The 18,373-nt window shown below is 42.1% G+C and overlaps 1 protein-coding gene across 5 annotated transcripts; it reads right to left on the bottom strand.

The window, feature by feature from the left end:
* Positions 1–838: 838 nt before the first annotated feature.
* VEZF1 (vascular endothelial zinc finger 1) lies at positions 839–17,967 on the bottom strand. Of its 5 annotated transcripts, none has more exons than XM_021672784.2 (7): positions 17,792–17,967; positions 15,102–15,313; positions 12,546–13,240; positions 11,732–11,795; positions 10,135–10,318; positions 8,432–8,587; positions 839–4,218 (listed from the first exon to the last, which is right to left on the bottom strand). In XM_021672784.2, exons 2-7 carry the CDS (start codon positions 15,105–15,107, stop codon positions 3,791–3,793), a joined length of 1,533 nt encoding a protein of 510 aa, XP_021528459.1. In that variant the 5' UTR covers positions 15,108–15,313; positions 17,792–17,967; the 3' UTR covers positions 839–3,790. The 5 variants fall into 5 exon arrangements, with proteins under 5 accessions (XP_021528459.1, XP_064223658.1, XP_012315913.1 ...); XM_064367588.1 differs by having other exon boundaries at positions 10,135–10,336; positions 15,102–15,993; positions 17,792–17,819; XM_012460490.3 differs by lacking the exon at positions 17,792–17,967 and adding an exon at positions 15,834–16,933 and having other exon boundaries at positions 10,135–10,336.
* Between the last annotated feature and the right edge of the window lie 406 nt (positions 17,968–18,373).

Genomic DNA, 18,373 nt, shown 5'->3' on the forward strand with positions numbered 1-18,373 from the left:
TTTGTCCAATGATCCTTGAGGATACTGAAAACTTCCACTATCCCCTCTACATCCTAAACCCAGGTCTGTTTAGAGAGGACCAAACTACAGGGCCCCTTGAGAAGAGTGGAGACACCTGTACAGCTGGTACTGGAATGATTAACTAGCAACTCAGTGAAATAACACTTCCCTTGTTCCCAGGACAAAAACAGCACGAAGAACACTTTCCTCCAGCTGTGTTCACTGAGTCAATAAAGAGACTAAAGCAATTATCACAGGAAGTTTGGAAAGCCTCAATTCTGTATAAAACAGATGTAGGCATCCAAAACTTTTTCATTGAAGTGTCACATTCATCCTGATTTGCTGTCTGGTGATACCATCACTCGTCATAGCTCCCCTAACAGCCTCCTTGGAGGCAGCAACCATATCTTAATCACTTTTTCATGCCCCTTAGTTCCTAACAGTGCCTGGCACATTGTTGGTCCTCATTGGACGTCTAACAAATCTAGCTGAACACAAATGGGCAAGGGACTCAGCTTAAAGCCCCTTTAAACTAAGGAAATTGGGTCCTAGAGCATGAGAAGAAAGGTTTTAAACCCATCTTCTCTTTTGGGTAGGACAGGGATCTAAACCTGTGGTCACTGCCTCCAGGCCTACCCGAGCTGCGTGGGAGGGTGCACCTACCAAGGGCAGTCAGTCTGGTGCCCTTCCACCCTCCAACCAGCCTGATACTGGCCCCTCCCTCTCTCTCTCCAGCCCAATACTGAGATGTGCACACCTGAAAAGATAGTACTTCAAAAATTTCCCTATGATCACAGCAAATTGATGAAGCTTCTGAGGTATTAAGCAATCCATCATAACATTTGTGACTGGTTAACTTTAATTTTCAAAATAAATCTGCAGTATTTTGCATGTTAGTAATACAGTGCTGGTATTGACAGGTAAAATCATCATCTGCTTACATAGAAACCTTCATTTAGGAGCACACCGTAGGAGGGGAATGAATACACAGTAAGAAGCAAACGCACGCCAAGCAGCGAGCCCTAGAGCATAACAGGCTGGATGTCAGATTCGAGGATTATCTAATACAACTGTTTAGCTGCCAATCTGATAAAGGGGAAGCTCTCAACCAGGTTACAACCAGAAGGGAAAAACATACTCTGCCTTTTCGTAGAGCAGTGGCCGTCGTGCCTTCAACACCTGGTTGAATCAGTTCATCAACATCGAAACTCAATTCCAGTTCCAAGACACAGAATTTCACCACACAACCTATTCCGTCCCCCTTTCCAGTGGCCCACCCACAACCCCCTCCTGCCATCGACTCTCTCCCTCCCAAAAGAAGACATGACGTGGCTTTATTATTGCAGACAAGCTTCGTAAGTGAATAAAGAATGCATACAATATAGCATTTTAACTGAAGTCATACAATGAAGTCTCACTCCTGTTTATTATACAATGAATTGATAAAACAATTATTTCTAGTATATATCTTTTTTTTTTTCTTAAGAACTAATACTTTCAGGGTTCTGACAACCACATTCTAGCTTAGGGGTAGGGCCCACATCTGCCCCCACTGAGGACTGCTCCTTGGACCACTGTGGAGGAAGCCTGGGCTGTCTGAATTGTGGATTATGACTGCCAGCCCACCAGAGATAACAGATCCCAGCAGGCAGAGCCAGAACCCAGTTTTGGGTCTGCATGCCAGGAAATGCAGACTTCCTCCAGATGTGACCACTGTGCTCCCGATCCAGGCCTCAGCAAGGTCATTCTTGGGCTTTCCCTACACGAGTCCTTCCAGTAGTCCACACATAATGCTCTACATATTAAAAACAAACCATTTTGTACTGTGGATAAGAACAGTTGTAACAAAGTCATAGCTACATATTTTTCTCTACATTGTTTATTGAGACAAACTAATTAAAAGGCACAAACATAGGGCATGTTTACATGGACATTATAACAAACATATACATTAAAAGTGTAGGAATGTGTTGCCTTCCTGCTAAACAGAAAGTTCCTAAGCTTTTATATATACAAAAGTTGTACAATTTAATGTCCTAAAGTACAAAAGATCATTTATAAAATTATTTTACACTAAGTACTATTTATTTTATTTTTTTACTATGTAGATCAACCCCCTAGAACTGTTTTGTATAATGACACACAGATACCTGTCCCTGATGTAGGAAGTCTGCCTCAGATGCAAGGTATTTTGATGCTTGAACTGACACAGTGGGGTATAAACGGAAATCATCCAGTTTGATAGTCAGTCCTGCAAACATTCTGCAAGATTAACACAACTAATTTCCATTTCGCTTAACTGCAGTGATTAAAAAATGAAAAAAACCAAAAACATATTGCAACTTTAAAAAACAAAAATCACAGCGTCCTGGGTTTTAGTGAACTTTTTTTAACACAATGCTTTAAAAACAATGTGTGGCATGATGGTGTCAAGACTTTCTGTTTTTCCCTACCTTTTGGTTTCTACTTTATGTACAGAGATAAAATATCCTGCTAGGAAATAAAAAGCACATGTCTCAACGTGCACAATCATTGCTGGGTTTCTACAGGGAGTGCAGACAGCTGTCTCCCTGAAAACACCACAAAGCTGATACAAGTGTTTTCTCAAAGAAAAAAAAAGTGATGTCCATATTTACAAAGCTGAACAAATCTGCATGATACTTGATTAAGAAACAGAAGGAGAAATTTAAAAAAAGATACACTCTGCATGTTCTGAAGGGGCATACTACCTAGTTAGTGGTTAGAATAGAAACTGTATACAATTTAATATAAGACATAAACTCTAGTGAGCAACTAACACATCTGTCCCTGTTGTATTACATCAACAGGCTCTGATTGGGGGAGAGAGGGGCATATCATATCCCAGTGCCTCCAGCATCTTTCAATTTAAAGCAATATATTTGAACTGTTCCAAAGTACTCTTTGGCTCCTAAACAGGAGTTCCATCAGCCTGTTTGTTAGGAGCCTGCCTGTCCACACACTTGACTTCTCCTCTGTCAGTTGAGGCTTTTTCTTAGCAAAACACAATTTGAAGATTTTTTTTTAATGTTGTTTTTTTTTTTTTTAAAAAAGTCAACTACAATGCTATAGTCCATCGGGATTAATATGCTGAGCAATATTTACATTTCCAAATATCAGGTCACAATCCCTATTATATGTTGAAGTTAGAATGATAAATTATCATATGCTTTGCATATCAGAGCTGGTATCACCTTTCCCATAGGGAATGCTGCCTGAAATTAACATATTCCCAAAGGTAAAATGCATATTCTCTGAAATGCATTTTATTATGACAATGCATGTATTTACTCATAAAAACAATAAACACAGACAATTCTACACTAGCTCTCAATCCGTGGATTTAGAATTTCAGGTTAAAATCAGCCATCCACCTTGTACAGGGAGAAGAGTTCCGCTAGTGTTTAGAATAAAGTGATTTCTTGGGATTAGAAATAGTAATGCTGTTTTTTCTTTTTTATTTTGAAGTGGGTTCTACTTACTTATGATTGTTTTTAATTCTGGCATTTCATCTTGCCAACTACTATCCTGTTTAAGCAATGTTGTCAGCTAAAAGGAATTTCTGATTACACTAAAGTGGTCCAGTGATAAGTTACATACACACCCTACTTTGAATAATCCCAGCCAAATTGGAGAAAAATGCTACCACGTTCTTATTAACTAATGTAATAAAATCTCACAATTTCATGGTTTACTTTTTGCTTTAATCAACTAAAAGTTAAGTTGCTGGTAAATATTTACTTTAACCCATATTTTGATTTTATAATACTGTTTACCAAGGCGGTGATGTAGGCAAAGCTTGGGGCAAGAAAGGCATGCTCTCTACAGGTCTCATTGCTATATTGAGAGGGGCGGCTAATGTCATAGGCGTGGGCAGATTCATTGGAGATGTGATGGTGACAGGGTGTGCTATATTCACTGGGGCAGTGACCGGGGTGGGGAGGTTGACCGGGGTAGTGAGTGTTAAAGGAGAGGTCATGGATAATGGACTGGTTATAGTTACAGGATGCCCTATGTTCATTGGGCTGGTTATGTTAACAGCACTTGAAACATTTACTGGACTTCTCATGCTCATTGCAGCTGCCACTGTGACTGGGTTTGACATAGTCCCAGATGACACAGAGGATGTTATATTGAATGGAGTAGTGAGAGTCACAGGTGTTGTAGCAGCCGTGGAGGTTTGGCACAGGTTAGCAGCTTCTAAAAGAAGAAGACAAAAGGGTCTTTAGATTCTCAAAAGAGTGAGCAAAATTCATCAACAGTTTCTGAATCAATTTCTTTTCATCAAAAAGGTCAAACAATTAATAAATCAAATTCCAGTTTTCAATCAAGTGGTCAACAGAAGGGAGGATCTTTCTGAGCTCAAGCCTGGGGGCCAGGGATCCCAGTGTATCATCAGCTTTCTGATGCTATACCTCCTGCAAGGACTTGGGCAACTTGTTCAGCCTTGCTCTCTAGGTTTCAAGTTCAGATTTACTTATCTACCTCACAGTGATGCTGAGAGGATCAGTTAACTTCTGCAATGCAGGGCTAAGTGTTCTCACTACTACTTCATGCAGTTCCTCTGAGTTTTAAAAACTTTCCTGGGAAGAGCCAACCTCCAGCAAGCCAGGCTAAAGAGCTTGTTTACACAGAGCTGGGCCAATGGTTACACAATAACAGAGAATCAGAAAAATCTTCTCATAAGGCACACTATAACTAGCAGAGAGATGGGTGGATACTCAGTAAGTATGTTAAAGCCTGAGACATAAAGCCATATTCTGTTAAGGTTTTAAAAATGCATAATTAGAGAATAATAAGCTGTTTTAGTATCATCTGTTTCAGTTTTAGAAATATGTTTCAGTTAAATAATCTTACTGTTTCTGGTTATGTTTCTTAACTACATTAGGAAAGAAAAAAAATACTCCTCAATAAGTTCATGTTCTCCTCACTCCCATTTCTTCTTCTGTTTCTGATGTTGACACAATCACCTACTTTACGCCTAGTATCTTTAACTCCACATATTACACATACCATCAAGCATACCAAGGAGAACTAACTAGGCATGGAGACCCTGCAGTGAGTTAGATGACCCTGGTCCTTCTTATCCAACAAAATCTAGACACTTTCTTTTTCTGAGACAGAGTCTCCTTCTGTAGCTCAGGCTGGAGTACAGTAGTGTGATCACAGCTTATTGAAGCCTCAAACCTCCAAGGCTCAAACAATCCTCACACTTTAGTCTCCCAAGTAGCTGAGACTACAGGCACGTGCCACCATGCACAGCTAATTTTTGTGTTTCTTGTAGAGATAAGGTTTCACCATGTTGCCCAGGTTGGTCTCCTCCTGGGTTCAAGCGATCCATCCACCTCAGCCTCCCAAAGTGCTGGGACTAAGGTGTGAGCCAGATCTAGACACTACTTAAGGAAAACTCCTTCAAGGTGATACCCCCCAACCCACCCCTCAACAAAATTCAGCACCACCTGCTGGTGTACCAGAAAACAGCAGTAAAATGATGGGTAGGCTGGCTGTGCCTTGGCTGTCAAAATGGAGAAATATATTCAAACTAAAGATAGAGATCTGTATATGATCCACACAGGTCAGATCACCGCAGGAGACCTTGGAGTCAAGGAGCACTTACTTGATCAATACAATCTAACTGGCATACACCATTCTCCCTATCAGGGATTCCCAAACCTGGCTGATTATCAAAATCAACTATGTAGGGGATTTCAAAAAAAAAAAAAAACAACAAAGGACTCCCAGGAGAATCAATAGTGAAATTTAGATGGAACTTGGGAAATGTTTATTTTTAAAAAGCTCCCTAGATGATGATATGATTGTCAATCAGGTTTATAAACTTATGTTACCTTATTTAGGCCTAATATTTAGAAACACTGTTGATTCAAGTTTAGGTTTTCAGGTCAAGAGTCTCCTCTCCCCTAAAATATGACATTTACTAATATGAATACAGAGGTTTCTAACGTCTCCAGAGAGATTCACGCTATGAATGGGAATACAATAGCGTTTTGTTTCATGGAGGTCAGAAGATGAGCTAAACAATCAAGTCTTATTGTGCAAGCAAACTGAAATACAATACCAAATAGAGGAGTACAGCAAAAGAGAGAATGAGAGAGAAAACCAATTCACTCTGAGGTTCTGGGAGTATTGCTAAGGATATCTCCCTCTGCTTTCACCAAATAATTTTTACTCTGTTATCTGCTGACCCCTATACCTCTTCCTGTTTTCTTTCCAATCTAACAGTGTCCTTTTACTATGACTTAAACACTTTTGTTCAATTAAGTAAAATACTCTTCATAATAGACTTTCAACCCACTATACAACTGTCATAGCACTATACTTTTTCCTCCTCACTGCCAGTTCCCTCTCCCCATTCTCCTACCACAAAAGCATATATATATATTTTTGAGATGGGGGTCTCACTCTGTTGTCCAGACTGGAGTGCAGTGATGCAATTGTAGCTCACTACAGCCTCAAACTCCTGGGTTCAAGCAATCCTCCCACCTTAGCTTCCTGAGTAGCTGGGACTACAGACACACACTGTCATGCCTGGCTAAATTTTTTTTTTTTTTTTTTTTTGAGTTTTTGTAGAGACGTGGTCTTGCCATCTTGCCCAGGCTGGTCTCAAACTCCTGGTCTCAAGTGATCCTCCCACCTTGGTCTCCCAGTGTGCTGGGATTATAGGTGTGAGCCACCACACCTGGCCAAAACATTTTATTAAAATAATGACAAATCTTCAGTTGGAAGATAGGAACAAACAGCACCTGAGGAATGGTGGAAAGCCTATATGGAATGCTGCACTCTTTTCTTCCAATGCCAGTAAATGTATGAAAAAAGAATGCTGGCCAGGCACGGTGGCTCAAGATTAATTCCAACACTTTGGGAGGGTGAGGGAGGCAGATCATCTGAGGTCAGGAGTTTGAGACCAGCCTGACCAACATGGAGAAACCCTGTCTCTATTAAAAATACAAAATTAGCCAGGCATGCCTGTAATCCCAGCTACTCAGGAGGCTGAAGCAGGAGAATCACTTGAACCCAGGAGATGAAGGCTGCGGTGAGTCAAAATAGTGCCATTGCACTACAGCCTGGGCAAGAGAGACTCCATCTCAGAAAAAAAAAATAAGAATGCTATTCCTTTTATTTTTATCCAAGTATAGGAGGTTTAGAGGGGATCACTGTGGCTGGGCGCAGTGGCTCATGCCTATAATCTCAGAACTTTGGGAGTCTGAGGCAGGTGGATCACTTGAGGTCAAGAGTTCAACACCAGCCTGGCCAACATGGCAAAACCCTGCCTCTACTAAAAATACAAAAATCAGCTGAGTGTAGTGGCAAACACCTGTCGTCCTGGCTACTCGGGAGGCTGAGGCACAAGAATCACTTGAACCCAGGAGGTGAAGGCTGCAGTGAGTCGAGACCACGTCACTGCACTCAAGCCTGGGCAACAGAGCAAGACTCTGTCTAAAAAAGAAAAAAACAAAAAAAATAGAAGGGATTGCTCTGAGGAAGGGAACAGCCACACTACATGAAAGCGAAAGATGGGAGAAACTACATAGCAAAGGAATTACATATAGAGGAGCCAGCAGATGGAGGATTTCTTAACATTTAACATAGTAAGACATGGCAGGGGTGGAGGAGGAAGAAGGAATTTACAAATCTGTCCTTTGGCTCATGGTACGTTGACAAAATGATTCATTTGAAATGGCTGCACAATAGTTCAGAAGCCAAAGCTGTGCTAGTTAATTGAAAAGTAAGTTGAAAACTGATACTCCAACTGATATACACATGAGAGAAAAGCAAACTATTTTAAAATTTTTTAACAATTACAGTAAAGTCCTCGGCAGCAGAACACTAGACATGTTAAACTAAGGCCTACCATAGTGATAGAGACTGAAGGAGATTAAGGGTGTGACCAAGAGAAAAGACATCAGCACTACAGAATCTGAAACATGTAACAAATAATACAATGAAAAAAGAACACTAAAGAGCAAAAACAGCACAGGTGTAAGAAAATAAACTTACATACACATAAGGACATCCACCTCTAAAAGTGGGAGTATTTTAGAAAAGGAAAAAAAGGCCCACAATGCATGGAGGTTGACATCAAATTGAATATAAAAATGCAACTCTGAGGACAGTAAAGGACCAAATTTGGCTCTAAGTTTGTAACAAAAAGTAAATCAAAAGAAAGAACATGATGGGAAGTACTGAAAATTTTTAATTCCTAGTAATAACTTAATCTGGACACTTTATTGCCTATAACTATACTTTACCAGATATTTTCCAGCATCATGTACTATTTATATGTTTCCATTAAGCTAGATTTCCTGAAACTGTGGCTTCTCTACTTTGATCACTTGACATACTAAATGAAAACACTTCTCTAGCCACACTTTCAACACCGGAAGCCGTGCCTTACCTTTCTTCCTTGCTTTAACAGCTTCTTCCCACAGTCTCAGTGTTTCTACCTGCTTCCCTGGCCAGCTTGTCACATGTTGTTGTTGCTGCTGCTGCTGCTGCTGCTGCTGCTGTTGCTGCTGCTGCTTCTGGTTGCTGGTCTCTTCACTCATGCATGCTATTACAAAGACAAATCAAAAACACTGTATTTACCTGTAAAACTGTTGCCATTTTTTCAAAATTGACTTCTCATGCTTCTGTAGCTCTTAATAAGTGTATTTTTTTTTTTTGCTTCTGTGTCTATATTGGTCAAAATAAACAAGCACTAAAAAATCTAGGGAACTAACAGAAATCAATATAAAAGAGAAAATAATTCTTTGCTATAAAAAAACCAAGTATCAAAAAAAAGCAAGTGTCTTTAAAAATGGAAGTTTGATAATATTAATATGAAATAATCAATGTTCAACAAAATATCTAATGTATTTTTTATTTGACCACAATAATGCATACCAAAAGTGAATGTTTACAGGCTGGGTGCGGTGACTCACACCTGTAATCCTAGTACTTCGGGAGGCCAAGGTGGGTGGATTGTCTGAGCTCAGGAGTTCAAGACCAGCCTGGGCAACACAGTGAAACCCCATCTCTACTAAAATACAAAAAAGTAGCTGAGCATGGCGGCATACACCTTTAATCCCAGCTACTTGGGAGGCTGAGGCAGGAGAATCTCTTGAAACTGGGAGGCAGAGGTTGCAGTGAGCTGAGATCATGCCATTGCACTCTAGCCTGGGTGAGAGAGCAGGATTGGGTCTCAAAAAAAAAAGAAAAAAAAAGAAAAATGAATGTTTATAAAGTTAAAGTACAACACACTAGATAATAAACCCAATGTACTTAAAAGAAGCAAAAACAGATAAACACACATTAAGCTTTCTTCCCCATTCTCTTGTGGCCACATAGTTTTTAAAAATTTGATGTTTCTACTGCATAAAGTACACATTTAATAGAATAAAGGATCAAGAAAGTGCCTTCTTCTAGGCAATCTTAAAAGAAAATGCCTGGGTAAATCCAAGTATTCTGTCTTCAACTCTGAATTTAAGGCAAGTAAAGCATTTAACCCTGCAAGTGGATATGATATCTCTTTTCTCTATAGATTTGGGTTTGAAAAGCAAGCTTATGGGTGACCAGGCATGGTGGCTCATGCCTATAATCCCAGCACTTTGGGAGGCCGAGGCGGTGGATCATGAGGTCAAGAGATTGAGACCATCCTGGTCAACATGGTGAAACCCTGTCTCTACTAAAAATACAAAAATTAGCTGGGCATGGTAGCACATGCCTGTAGTTCCAGCTACTCGGGAGGCTGAGGCAGGAGAATTGCTTGAACCCAGGAGGCGGAGGTTGCGGTGAGCCGAGATCACGCCATTGCACTCCAGCCTGGGTAACAAGAGTGAAACTCCGTCTCAAAAAAAAAAAAAAAAAGAAAAGAAAAGAAAAGCAAGCTTATTAACACTGCTTTCATCTTAAAGGTTATTATTGGCTTATCAACGCTGTTTGCATACATGAAGGTAAAGCATAGTTCTGACACTAATATACTCTCTCCATTGTTGCCTCTTTGCACACGTTGGCAATAGGAGGAAACATGTAAGGTGAATATTAATACCTTTGATAGACCATAAAAACATGCATATTTCACCAATCTGAAATAGAAATGAAATCTGAAGCACCACCTACTTTTACTGATGCCTTGTTTACATGTATTACAGTTGATACTTTGGCTCTGCCCATGAGTCTTTAAGTGGCTGGTGATGTACGCTGCACTCAGGAGCTTCCCACAGATGTTACACGATACCTTGCCTTCATGGCGCACCATGTGTGTCCGCAGTCTGTCTTTGGTGGCAAAGGCAGCAGTGCACGTCTGCATGAGGGAGGAAAACTTTTTTTAAATATAGACTATCCTGTTCTACTCATTTTAAAGTACGTTATATTCTATGCATTACCCTATCCACGTCAGCAAGCTGACAACTAGTTGAATTTTAATTACATGTGTTACCTAGAATCATAATCATAATAAAACACTTGATAAATTTTAGACTCTTCCATTTCGGAGGAAGAAAATATATCAATACAGAGTAGCACAAAAAAACGTAAGCTTTAGGGTCAGTTAAACCTGGGCTTAAGTTGAGCTCCACAATTTGCTAAACAACATGATGCTGAACAAGTTGGTTGACCTATCTGAATTTGTTTCTTCATCTGTAAAATGGGGATAATACTATCTAAAAGTACTGGTGGATTAAGAGCCTGGTACACACAGTACGCCCTCACTTCCTTCAATCAGATCTTTCTTAGAATTCAAGTCGTTTACTTAATAAAATCAGTCATTAGGCCGGGCGCGGTGGCTCAAGCCTGTAATCCCAGCACTTTGGGAGGCCGAGGCGGGTGGATCACGAGGTCAAGAGATCGAGACCATCCTGGTCAACATGGTGAAACCCCGTCTCTACTAATACAAAAAAAAAAAAATTAGCTGGGCACGGTGGCGCGTGCCTGTAATCCCAGCTACTCAGGAGGCTGAGGCAGGAGAATTGCTTGAACCCAGGAGGCGGAGGTTGCGGTGAGCCGAGATCGCGCCATTGCACTCCAGCCTGGGTATCAAGAGCGAAACTCCGTCTCAAAAAAAAAAAATAAAAATAAAAAAAAAAATAAATAAAAAAATAAAATCAGTCATTAACAAACTTAACTGAAAGGAGGACTAAACGACTTCCAGCAACAAACTAGAATTACCAATACCTTAAACAGTCATTTGATTTAGCAAAATTTTTAATCTTTTCATTATCATAACTGATGCCAAATAAAATCATTAACCAGAAGAGATTTTTAAACAACTAGAAAGTGCTCCAATTTGGTAATAACCAACATAAATCCAGTAAGTGATAATATCTGGGAGAAAACTTCATATTTTCTCCTATCACAGTTAAAACAACTTCAATAATCAATCCAGAAATTAAAGCCCTTTATTCTTTTATTCATTTCAAATACACAACCACCTTTGCAAGACTATAACCTTTTTTTCTAACAAAAAATGCTATTGCCCAAGGAAAGGGAAATATAGCTTAACAAAAAAAAAAACACACTTAAATTTTTAAATGATCTTGCTTTACAAAGATAGAAGCTGTCATAATATTTTATAAAACTAGAAGTCAGATAGGCCATATTTACTCAGGTCAGTGATTTATTTAAGACTATCCAAGAAATGGTGAGATTCAACTGGCTCAGACCTCCTGGATAATGTACATTAAGTGCTACACTAAGGATAAGTCATTTTAACTCTTACTTGGCATTTGAAGGGTCTTTCTGTTGAATGGACATGTTTTACATGACAGCTTAAGTGGTCAGGCCTGTGAAAAAGAGAGTTTCAACAGAAGATATATAATCGAACACACATAGAGAAATGCTACTTATGTGATGCTTATATGCTTGGCAGATTGGGAAAGGGTGCATTTTAGGAAAGCTAGCAGAATTACCAACCTCCCTCCCTCAGCGTAAGCCTCCTTACCTCTATTATCAAAAACAAAGTCTTAGTCTTCTACCTGTTAATTTTCTCTCTTAGTCAATATCAAATCTTATTAGGTCTTGATTCTTTACAATTAAAAATATCCAAAGTTTTAGTCCTAACACTTGCCAGAAACAGCTACCACTCTATTAAATCTAAAAGCTTTTAAAAATGAAAATTAGTGAAATGTTGGTGCTTTCAGAAAAATGAAAAAACATTCTAAAAGTTTAATTAAGAGTATCCAAGGTCATCCCAACTTCCAGGAAATGTTATTTTAATTTGCACAATGGGCTTCATGTCTAGTCCCCCAACTGAACTGGAAACTGGTGGTTTTGCAGTGATAAATATCCATGTGCCAATTGAAAGCCTGAGTCCACCAATGCACGTGTCAAGTGAAAAAAACAGGTTAATCACTATGTCACTACTTGTCAATCACACTAGAGTTAGATCTGGAGGCTTAATACTTCTTTATATCACCAATCTCCTCTAATAATACAGGTCTGCCCACATCTGTTCTCACATAAACATTCTAGATCACATGGAAACAAAACTGAAGTTCACTGATACCATAATGAAGCAAAGCAAAATGCAGTACCTTGAGAAACCTTTCCCACAAACACTGCAAGTATAGGGTTTGGTGATGCCTCCTTCATGAGACCTCACATGGTAAGTCATCCGGTCCTTCCTCTTGAAGCGCTGATTACAAATAGGACACTCAAAAGGCTTCTCATCTGAATGGGAGAGCTTGTGCCGATTGAGATGGTACACATCTCGGAAGGCCTTCCCACACATTTCACAAGCATGGTTCTTCTTGACAGGCTTACTGGGTTTCTTGACAGACTGGGTCACCGGCATAGCTGTGGTGCTGGCACTGCTACTGGGGTTGGTGCCCGAGGAAGATGTAGTGACTGTTGACAAGATGCCGGCAATGGTTGAGACCAACGAAGTTCGGCTGCTGTCCCCAGCGATGGTGGAGATAAGGGGAACCACCGTGGTGGGGGTTTTCTTTGGCCGGGACACCAACTTGATCCCTGTGTGGCAGGATTCGTGGCGCCTCAGGTGATAGCTGTCCCTGAAAGCTTTACTGCAGTAAGTGCACACAAATGAAGTTTTGGGTTTTTCTTTTTTAATCCCAATGGCATCCTTTAATGTTTCTGGTGCACCCTGAGGTTTCTGAGTTATTGGTATTGGAAGCAATGGTTTCTGATCAGGGGGCTCCACAGCAGAGCTCAGGAGGGGCAGCAAGCTGTTCTGTGCTGCCTGCTGTTGGTGATGGGAAGCTTCATGGGCCTAAAACCAAACATTCACACTTCAGAAACTTGACCTCTTACAATGGCCTTTAAAATTCAACATGCTCCAGACAATAGAGACCAGAAGAAAGTCAAAGAACCTACAAGCTACTCTGCAGTGGAAATCCAGCAACCTAGTTACTCTCAGAGCTCACAATACAAAGCATTGAAAAATCACTGTGCAGACACAAAACTTTTGCAACTAAGTTGCTGACAGTGATCTTGCTTTTAAACAGCTGACTAAACCACACACTCTCCTGGTTCATAAGGGACAGACCAGCTGATGAAATCAGTTTGCATTAGCCTGTCAGTGCTGAAACCAAGTTAAAGTAACTTACTAAAAAAAAAAAACCTCCAGATTTAAGTATTTAATAGTACTTTACTGCAACAACACGCACATACACACTGACAGACACACAATGACATAGTCATCTATTTGTCTATTACCCAGAAGAAGAGCATCCTGTCTTTCCTCAGATTGAGGAAGGGGCTGTTGCTAAGTGATGAAAGAAATCTAGTTCTCTAAATACATTTGCTAGTTGTTTGTTAAAACTTTAAGTTTTCACTTGTCTCTACTAAAAGATTTGGTTGAAACCAATTCTGCTATTAAGCAACCTAGAAGGTATCTGTGAAGGTAGCCCATAGCAAAACACCTGCCAGTTGTTTCTCAGGTCACTTAATTGTATACTAAAGTCTGCATCCTTCAGCAACACTAGCTGTTCAAATCACAAACTCTCAAAGACAGACTAATGAGAAAAACAAACTATAAACACTTAAATTCCTTTCATATTTATCTTCTTCCAGCAGTTGTAGGTTTCAATAAAGTATTAGACATTTGCTGTTATGATGTGCTTCTCCACTCCCAAAACTGGAGGCTGCACACTGGAAATTCTTTTAGCTGCACTGAAACCAAAATTTAATCATGGATCAGGTTCTTGGTATTTATGAGTAGTTACTTGCTTGGTTCTGACACTTTCAAAACTCTCCACACTGATAAACGTGTAGGAAATGATGGGAAAAAATTCCTGAAATAGTTCTTCCTAATATGTTGTTCTTTACTAACATTATTTTTGAAACTCTTGACAGTAAGCCCAAGCCCCTATGCTTGAGTTCTGTAATCCTAAAAGGACACATCACTCAAGAGGTGGGAGTTTCAAATATTTTAAGCTTACGATGTCCTACTAGGGGCCCATCCCATCATCTTAGACACTTTTAACAGTTATTTACCCTTCTTACTCTATAACCACAAGTCCCACAGCTAACTTAAGGACGAAAAAACAAGGAGAAACACACACACTCACTCACAGCTCCTCCTCTGATGGATAAAAACATCTACCACACATTGCTCTATGTTTACTTGATGGCAGCGTAACAGTTAAGCCTGGAACTAGTCTCCCCCAAACGATTAGGAGGTGTGGTATCCAGAGTTCTCAGTTTCAATTTAATAATTTTTATGTCATCATCCTTTGAGTCCTGGAAGCTTTCTGAGAAATCGTGTGATTACTTATGAGTCTCTTTCTGGACTTACTGCTCCTAGAGAATTACAGTCCACTGTTAATCTAATTTGTGAAGCTCCTGTAAATGTAAGTGTCTATCTACCCAGGTGACCTCAGTAAAAACTTTACAGAATTTGGACTCTAATCATACCCCCTTTTCCAACCTGGCTGTAGGGATACTCAAGTTTCCATACAGTATACAAATAGTTAATAGCTGAAGATAGCTGAAGATAGACAATTTCAAAAACTAACAGATCAGATAATAGGGAATGCAGATCTTCTGGACAAAGTTCAGACTTAGAGCATTTAGAGGCATTTTTCAATTCTAAACAACCATTAGTACAATGGAGTACTAAAAGCACTTACTGCCATTTTACCAATTCAGATGTCTGTGGCAACATAAAGTATTTTTACAGCATTGCTGAAGCTCACTCTCACACGAGGGTCACACCAGGTCCCTGCTTCTTGGGTGAAATTCTGTAGAACCACTACAGGAATCACTCTCTGAGGATTCCTAGGATCCCCACACTTCTACATGAAGCCTTCTAAGGGGGTACTGGGTTTTCCCAACTTGTTCTCTGGGGGAGAGACAGAGTAAAATAACAACCACGGCCAGCCTTCAGTTAAGTGATTTATTTTAAAAATATAACTTCTGGGTAGGCTTTTATTTGACTAGCATCATCAAACCAAAAGTTTTAATTTTATCTTCCATCTCTTTCAACTGCAAGGCTTTTTAACCCTGCCCAAGCTTTCCTTGTTCTGGGGCTGGCAAGAAACAAAACAGAAATGTTATTTCATCACCCAGGGTAGTAGGATATGGCACCATGAAATCTCCAGCGCCAGAGGGTAAAAGATTTTGTACTGAACAAATTAGCATCGGTGAGTCATATCTTGAATGTCCTGTTAGAAGAATCATCCATCAAACATTTTAATAGCTATAGCTTTCACTTTCCACCAAGTTATCTGGAAAGCAAGCAGGTATTAAATTGTTTTAAAATATAAATTCAACAGGATGCTCCAGGAAACAAACAAGATAATTTAACTCCACATCCCCAGTGAAAATTACGTAAAACCAGAACTGATTAAGTCTATTCATACCTTTCCACAGAAAAGACTGAAATATTCTCTTTACCCATTCAACTGTTCTCGGTTCTAAATTTTAAGTTTTCCAACAAATTTCACTGCACACATTGCCAAGCCCAGGATCAAATATTTGTTTTCACACTTCTCCATCAGGTGGAAAAAAAGATTTTAATAGCTGAAAAAAATTAAATAATATAAAATCCAATTAAAAAGTTGATCAATAAACGCTTGGCATTTGCTTTATCCAGGGGAAAAAATAACTTTTAAAAAAGTATTTCAAAAGATTTTTCAACAGCTTCCCAAAGATGTGTTACGGGTTTTTGCTTTACATGAAGAACTTTCATTTTTTTTTAATCTCTATAGACACCATGTTTAATATGGTTTTTAATCACATGAAAATCATTTCAGTGGCCCATCAATTTTAAAAAACGACCCATATTTTAAAACGACCATTTGAACTTTTTTCTGGGGAAGGTATTTGCCACCTTTAAACCAACCTGAATACATGCATTTCTTTTCCAATGCATTTTTAATAACTACTTAAAGATCAAATTGCCCAGATTTGAAAAAAATATGTCTTAAAACAACAGGCCAGTCTATACAGTAAGTAATTTCTGAGTTATCCAATTCCCTGTATTAACTCTACTGGAATGAATCCAGTGGCTGGGAGGATAATTTTTGAAAATTCTGCATCCGTTCCTGTTAGCTCCAAAAGGTATCAAGCGCCCCAGCTACGCGTTTGGGATTTCACGAAGCATTCGAAGAAGGAAAATAACTCAGAGAGGCGGGAAGAACGCACTTAAAAGTGACGAGCTTCTTAACCTCCTCCGGTGCCGAAGTTTCCCCGTGAGCTCATCGCTACTGCCCACTAAATGCTTCGTGTGCAAATAGAAACGAAATAGAAAAAAAAAAAAGCTCCAGCCTAGATCTGCCAAAGAGGGGTCCCCCGTCTAAAGTGGGCGGACAAGAGAATTGCCAAAACAGATCGGCTACAGTCACTTCTAAGTTTATTGCAAAAAAGCGAAGACCAACATCCCAGAGAGTGACTCATCTGGGGGCTTTGTACGCGGACTTTGTTTGCTCTCTCCACTTGGTTGGAGGAAACGTTCGAGGTGGGCCGAGAAAGAAAAGCGCTTCGGGAGAAGGTCGGGCCTCCAGGAGTCCCGGCCCCCACCGCTCCCCCCGCCCCGGGCCGGCCCGGCTGGGGGATTCCCCGGGCTGAATGGGACAGCGGGAGAGCTGGACAGAGGGAGAAGGTGTCAGCTGCCAAGGCTCGGCTGAGGCTTGGGAAAGAAAAAATGTAAATCCAGTGAAAAAGTTTGGGGAGGGGATACACACTCACAACATCCTCCCCCACAACTGGGTAAACACGAGGCGGGGGTGGCGGTGAGGGGGAGTGGCGGGGAACCAGGGATACCCGCTATTCGCGGGGACACGGGAGGGGGTCAGAAAGTCAACACACGCACACACACACACAAAAAGAGGAGAGGGAGGTAAAAAGAGAGCAAGCGAAAAATGGATGAAGTGGGGGGAGAAGACTCAGAGCAGGACCTGGGGACCTCCTCACCCCACAGTGCGGGACCGGGCCAGCACGCAGTGGCCCAGCAGCCCGCGCTATCCAGCGGCCCGGGGCCCTCCTTTCTCTGGGCCGCGAGGTGGTGACAGCGACCGGCCTCCTCCCTTCCCCTTCAGGGCGGGAGGGAAGGGTGTGTGTGAGTGTGTGTGTGTGTGAGTGTGTGTGCTGGGGGGCCCCTGGGTTCACCCCGAGGCCTGCTCTCTCCCCCGCACCCCGTGAGGCCGCCTCCTTTCACCTCAGCAGCCCCGCTCCGCCGGGGCGGGCGGAAAAACAAAGGGGGATTAAGGCCGGGCCGGAGAGCGGAGCCGGGAGGGAGGGGAGGAGCGCCCGCCCGCCCGCCAGCCCGGGGCCCGGCCCCCCTGTCCCCCCCGTGCCCCCCCGGGGGGGCCCCCAGTACCTGGAACAGGAACGCGGTCCAGTTGGCCTCCATGGCTGCGGCGGCCGACCCCCCTCCTCCCCACTCCCCCCGCTAGGGGAGCCTCCTCAGCCGGAGGAGGCGACAACAAAGCGGCGGCGGCGGCGGCGGCAACGGCAGCGGCGGCTCCTCAACATGGCAGCGCCGAGCGCGGCCACTTCCGGTAACCTCCGGGACGCACCACCGCGGCGGCGAGCGCGGGCGGGGGGGGAGCCCCGGCCCGGCCGCCGCCGCCCCTAGTCGCCCGGACCCCCTCTGGGCGTCCCCGCTGCCGGCTCGCCGCCTCGGAGCTCAGCCAGTGCCCGCCGGCGGTGGGGTCAGGGCCCCCGCGGGGGGGCTGGGGTGGGGCCCGGGGCGGGGATGGGGCGCGGCGTCCCCCCCCGCGGGGGTGTGTGGTGCTGCGGTCCGTGGCTCAGGCAGCTGGAGCAGGGGGAGCTCAGGAGAGAAGATGGAGGACGCCAGGGTCTGGCGCGGGCCCGCTGGGCACAGCTGGGCCGTCTCTCGTGACTCAGACACAGTCCAGCAGCGTCGCGTCCCTGTTAGACCCTCAGCGGAGGGCAGAGG

This window comes from Aotus nancymaae, unplaced genomic scaffold (assembly GCF_030222135.1).
Source record: "Aotus nancymaae isolate 86718 unplaced genomic scaffold, 86718_ANA_hifiasm-v0.15.2.pri h1tg000072l, whole genome shotgun sequence".
Classification (NCBI taxonomy): Eukaryota; Metazoa; Chordata; class Mammalia; order Primates; family Aotidae; genus Aotus; species Aotus nancymaae.

What these genes read in the sequence shown, in the direction of transcription:
- VEZF1 (XM_021672782.2), bottom strand. Translation starts at nt 17,824, where the DNA reads ATGGAGGCCAACTGGACCGCGTTCCTGTTCCAG. An exon ending in AAAGACCCTTCAAATGCCAA is followed by an intron (nt 10,337 to 11,731) that starts GTAAGAGTTAAA and finishes ATTTAAAAAAAG; the next exon opens with TTTTCCTCCCTCATGCAGAC. An exon ending in TGTTAAAGCAAGGAAGAAAG is followed by an intron (nt 4,219 to 8,431) that starts GTAAGGCACGGC and finishes TTCTTCTTTTAG; the next exon opens with AAGCTGCTAACCTGTGCCAA.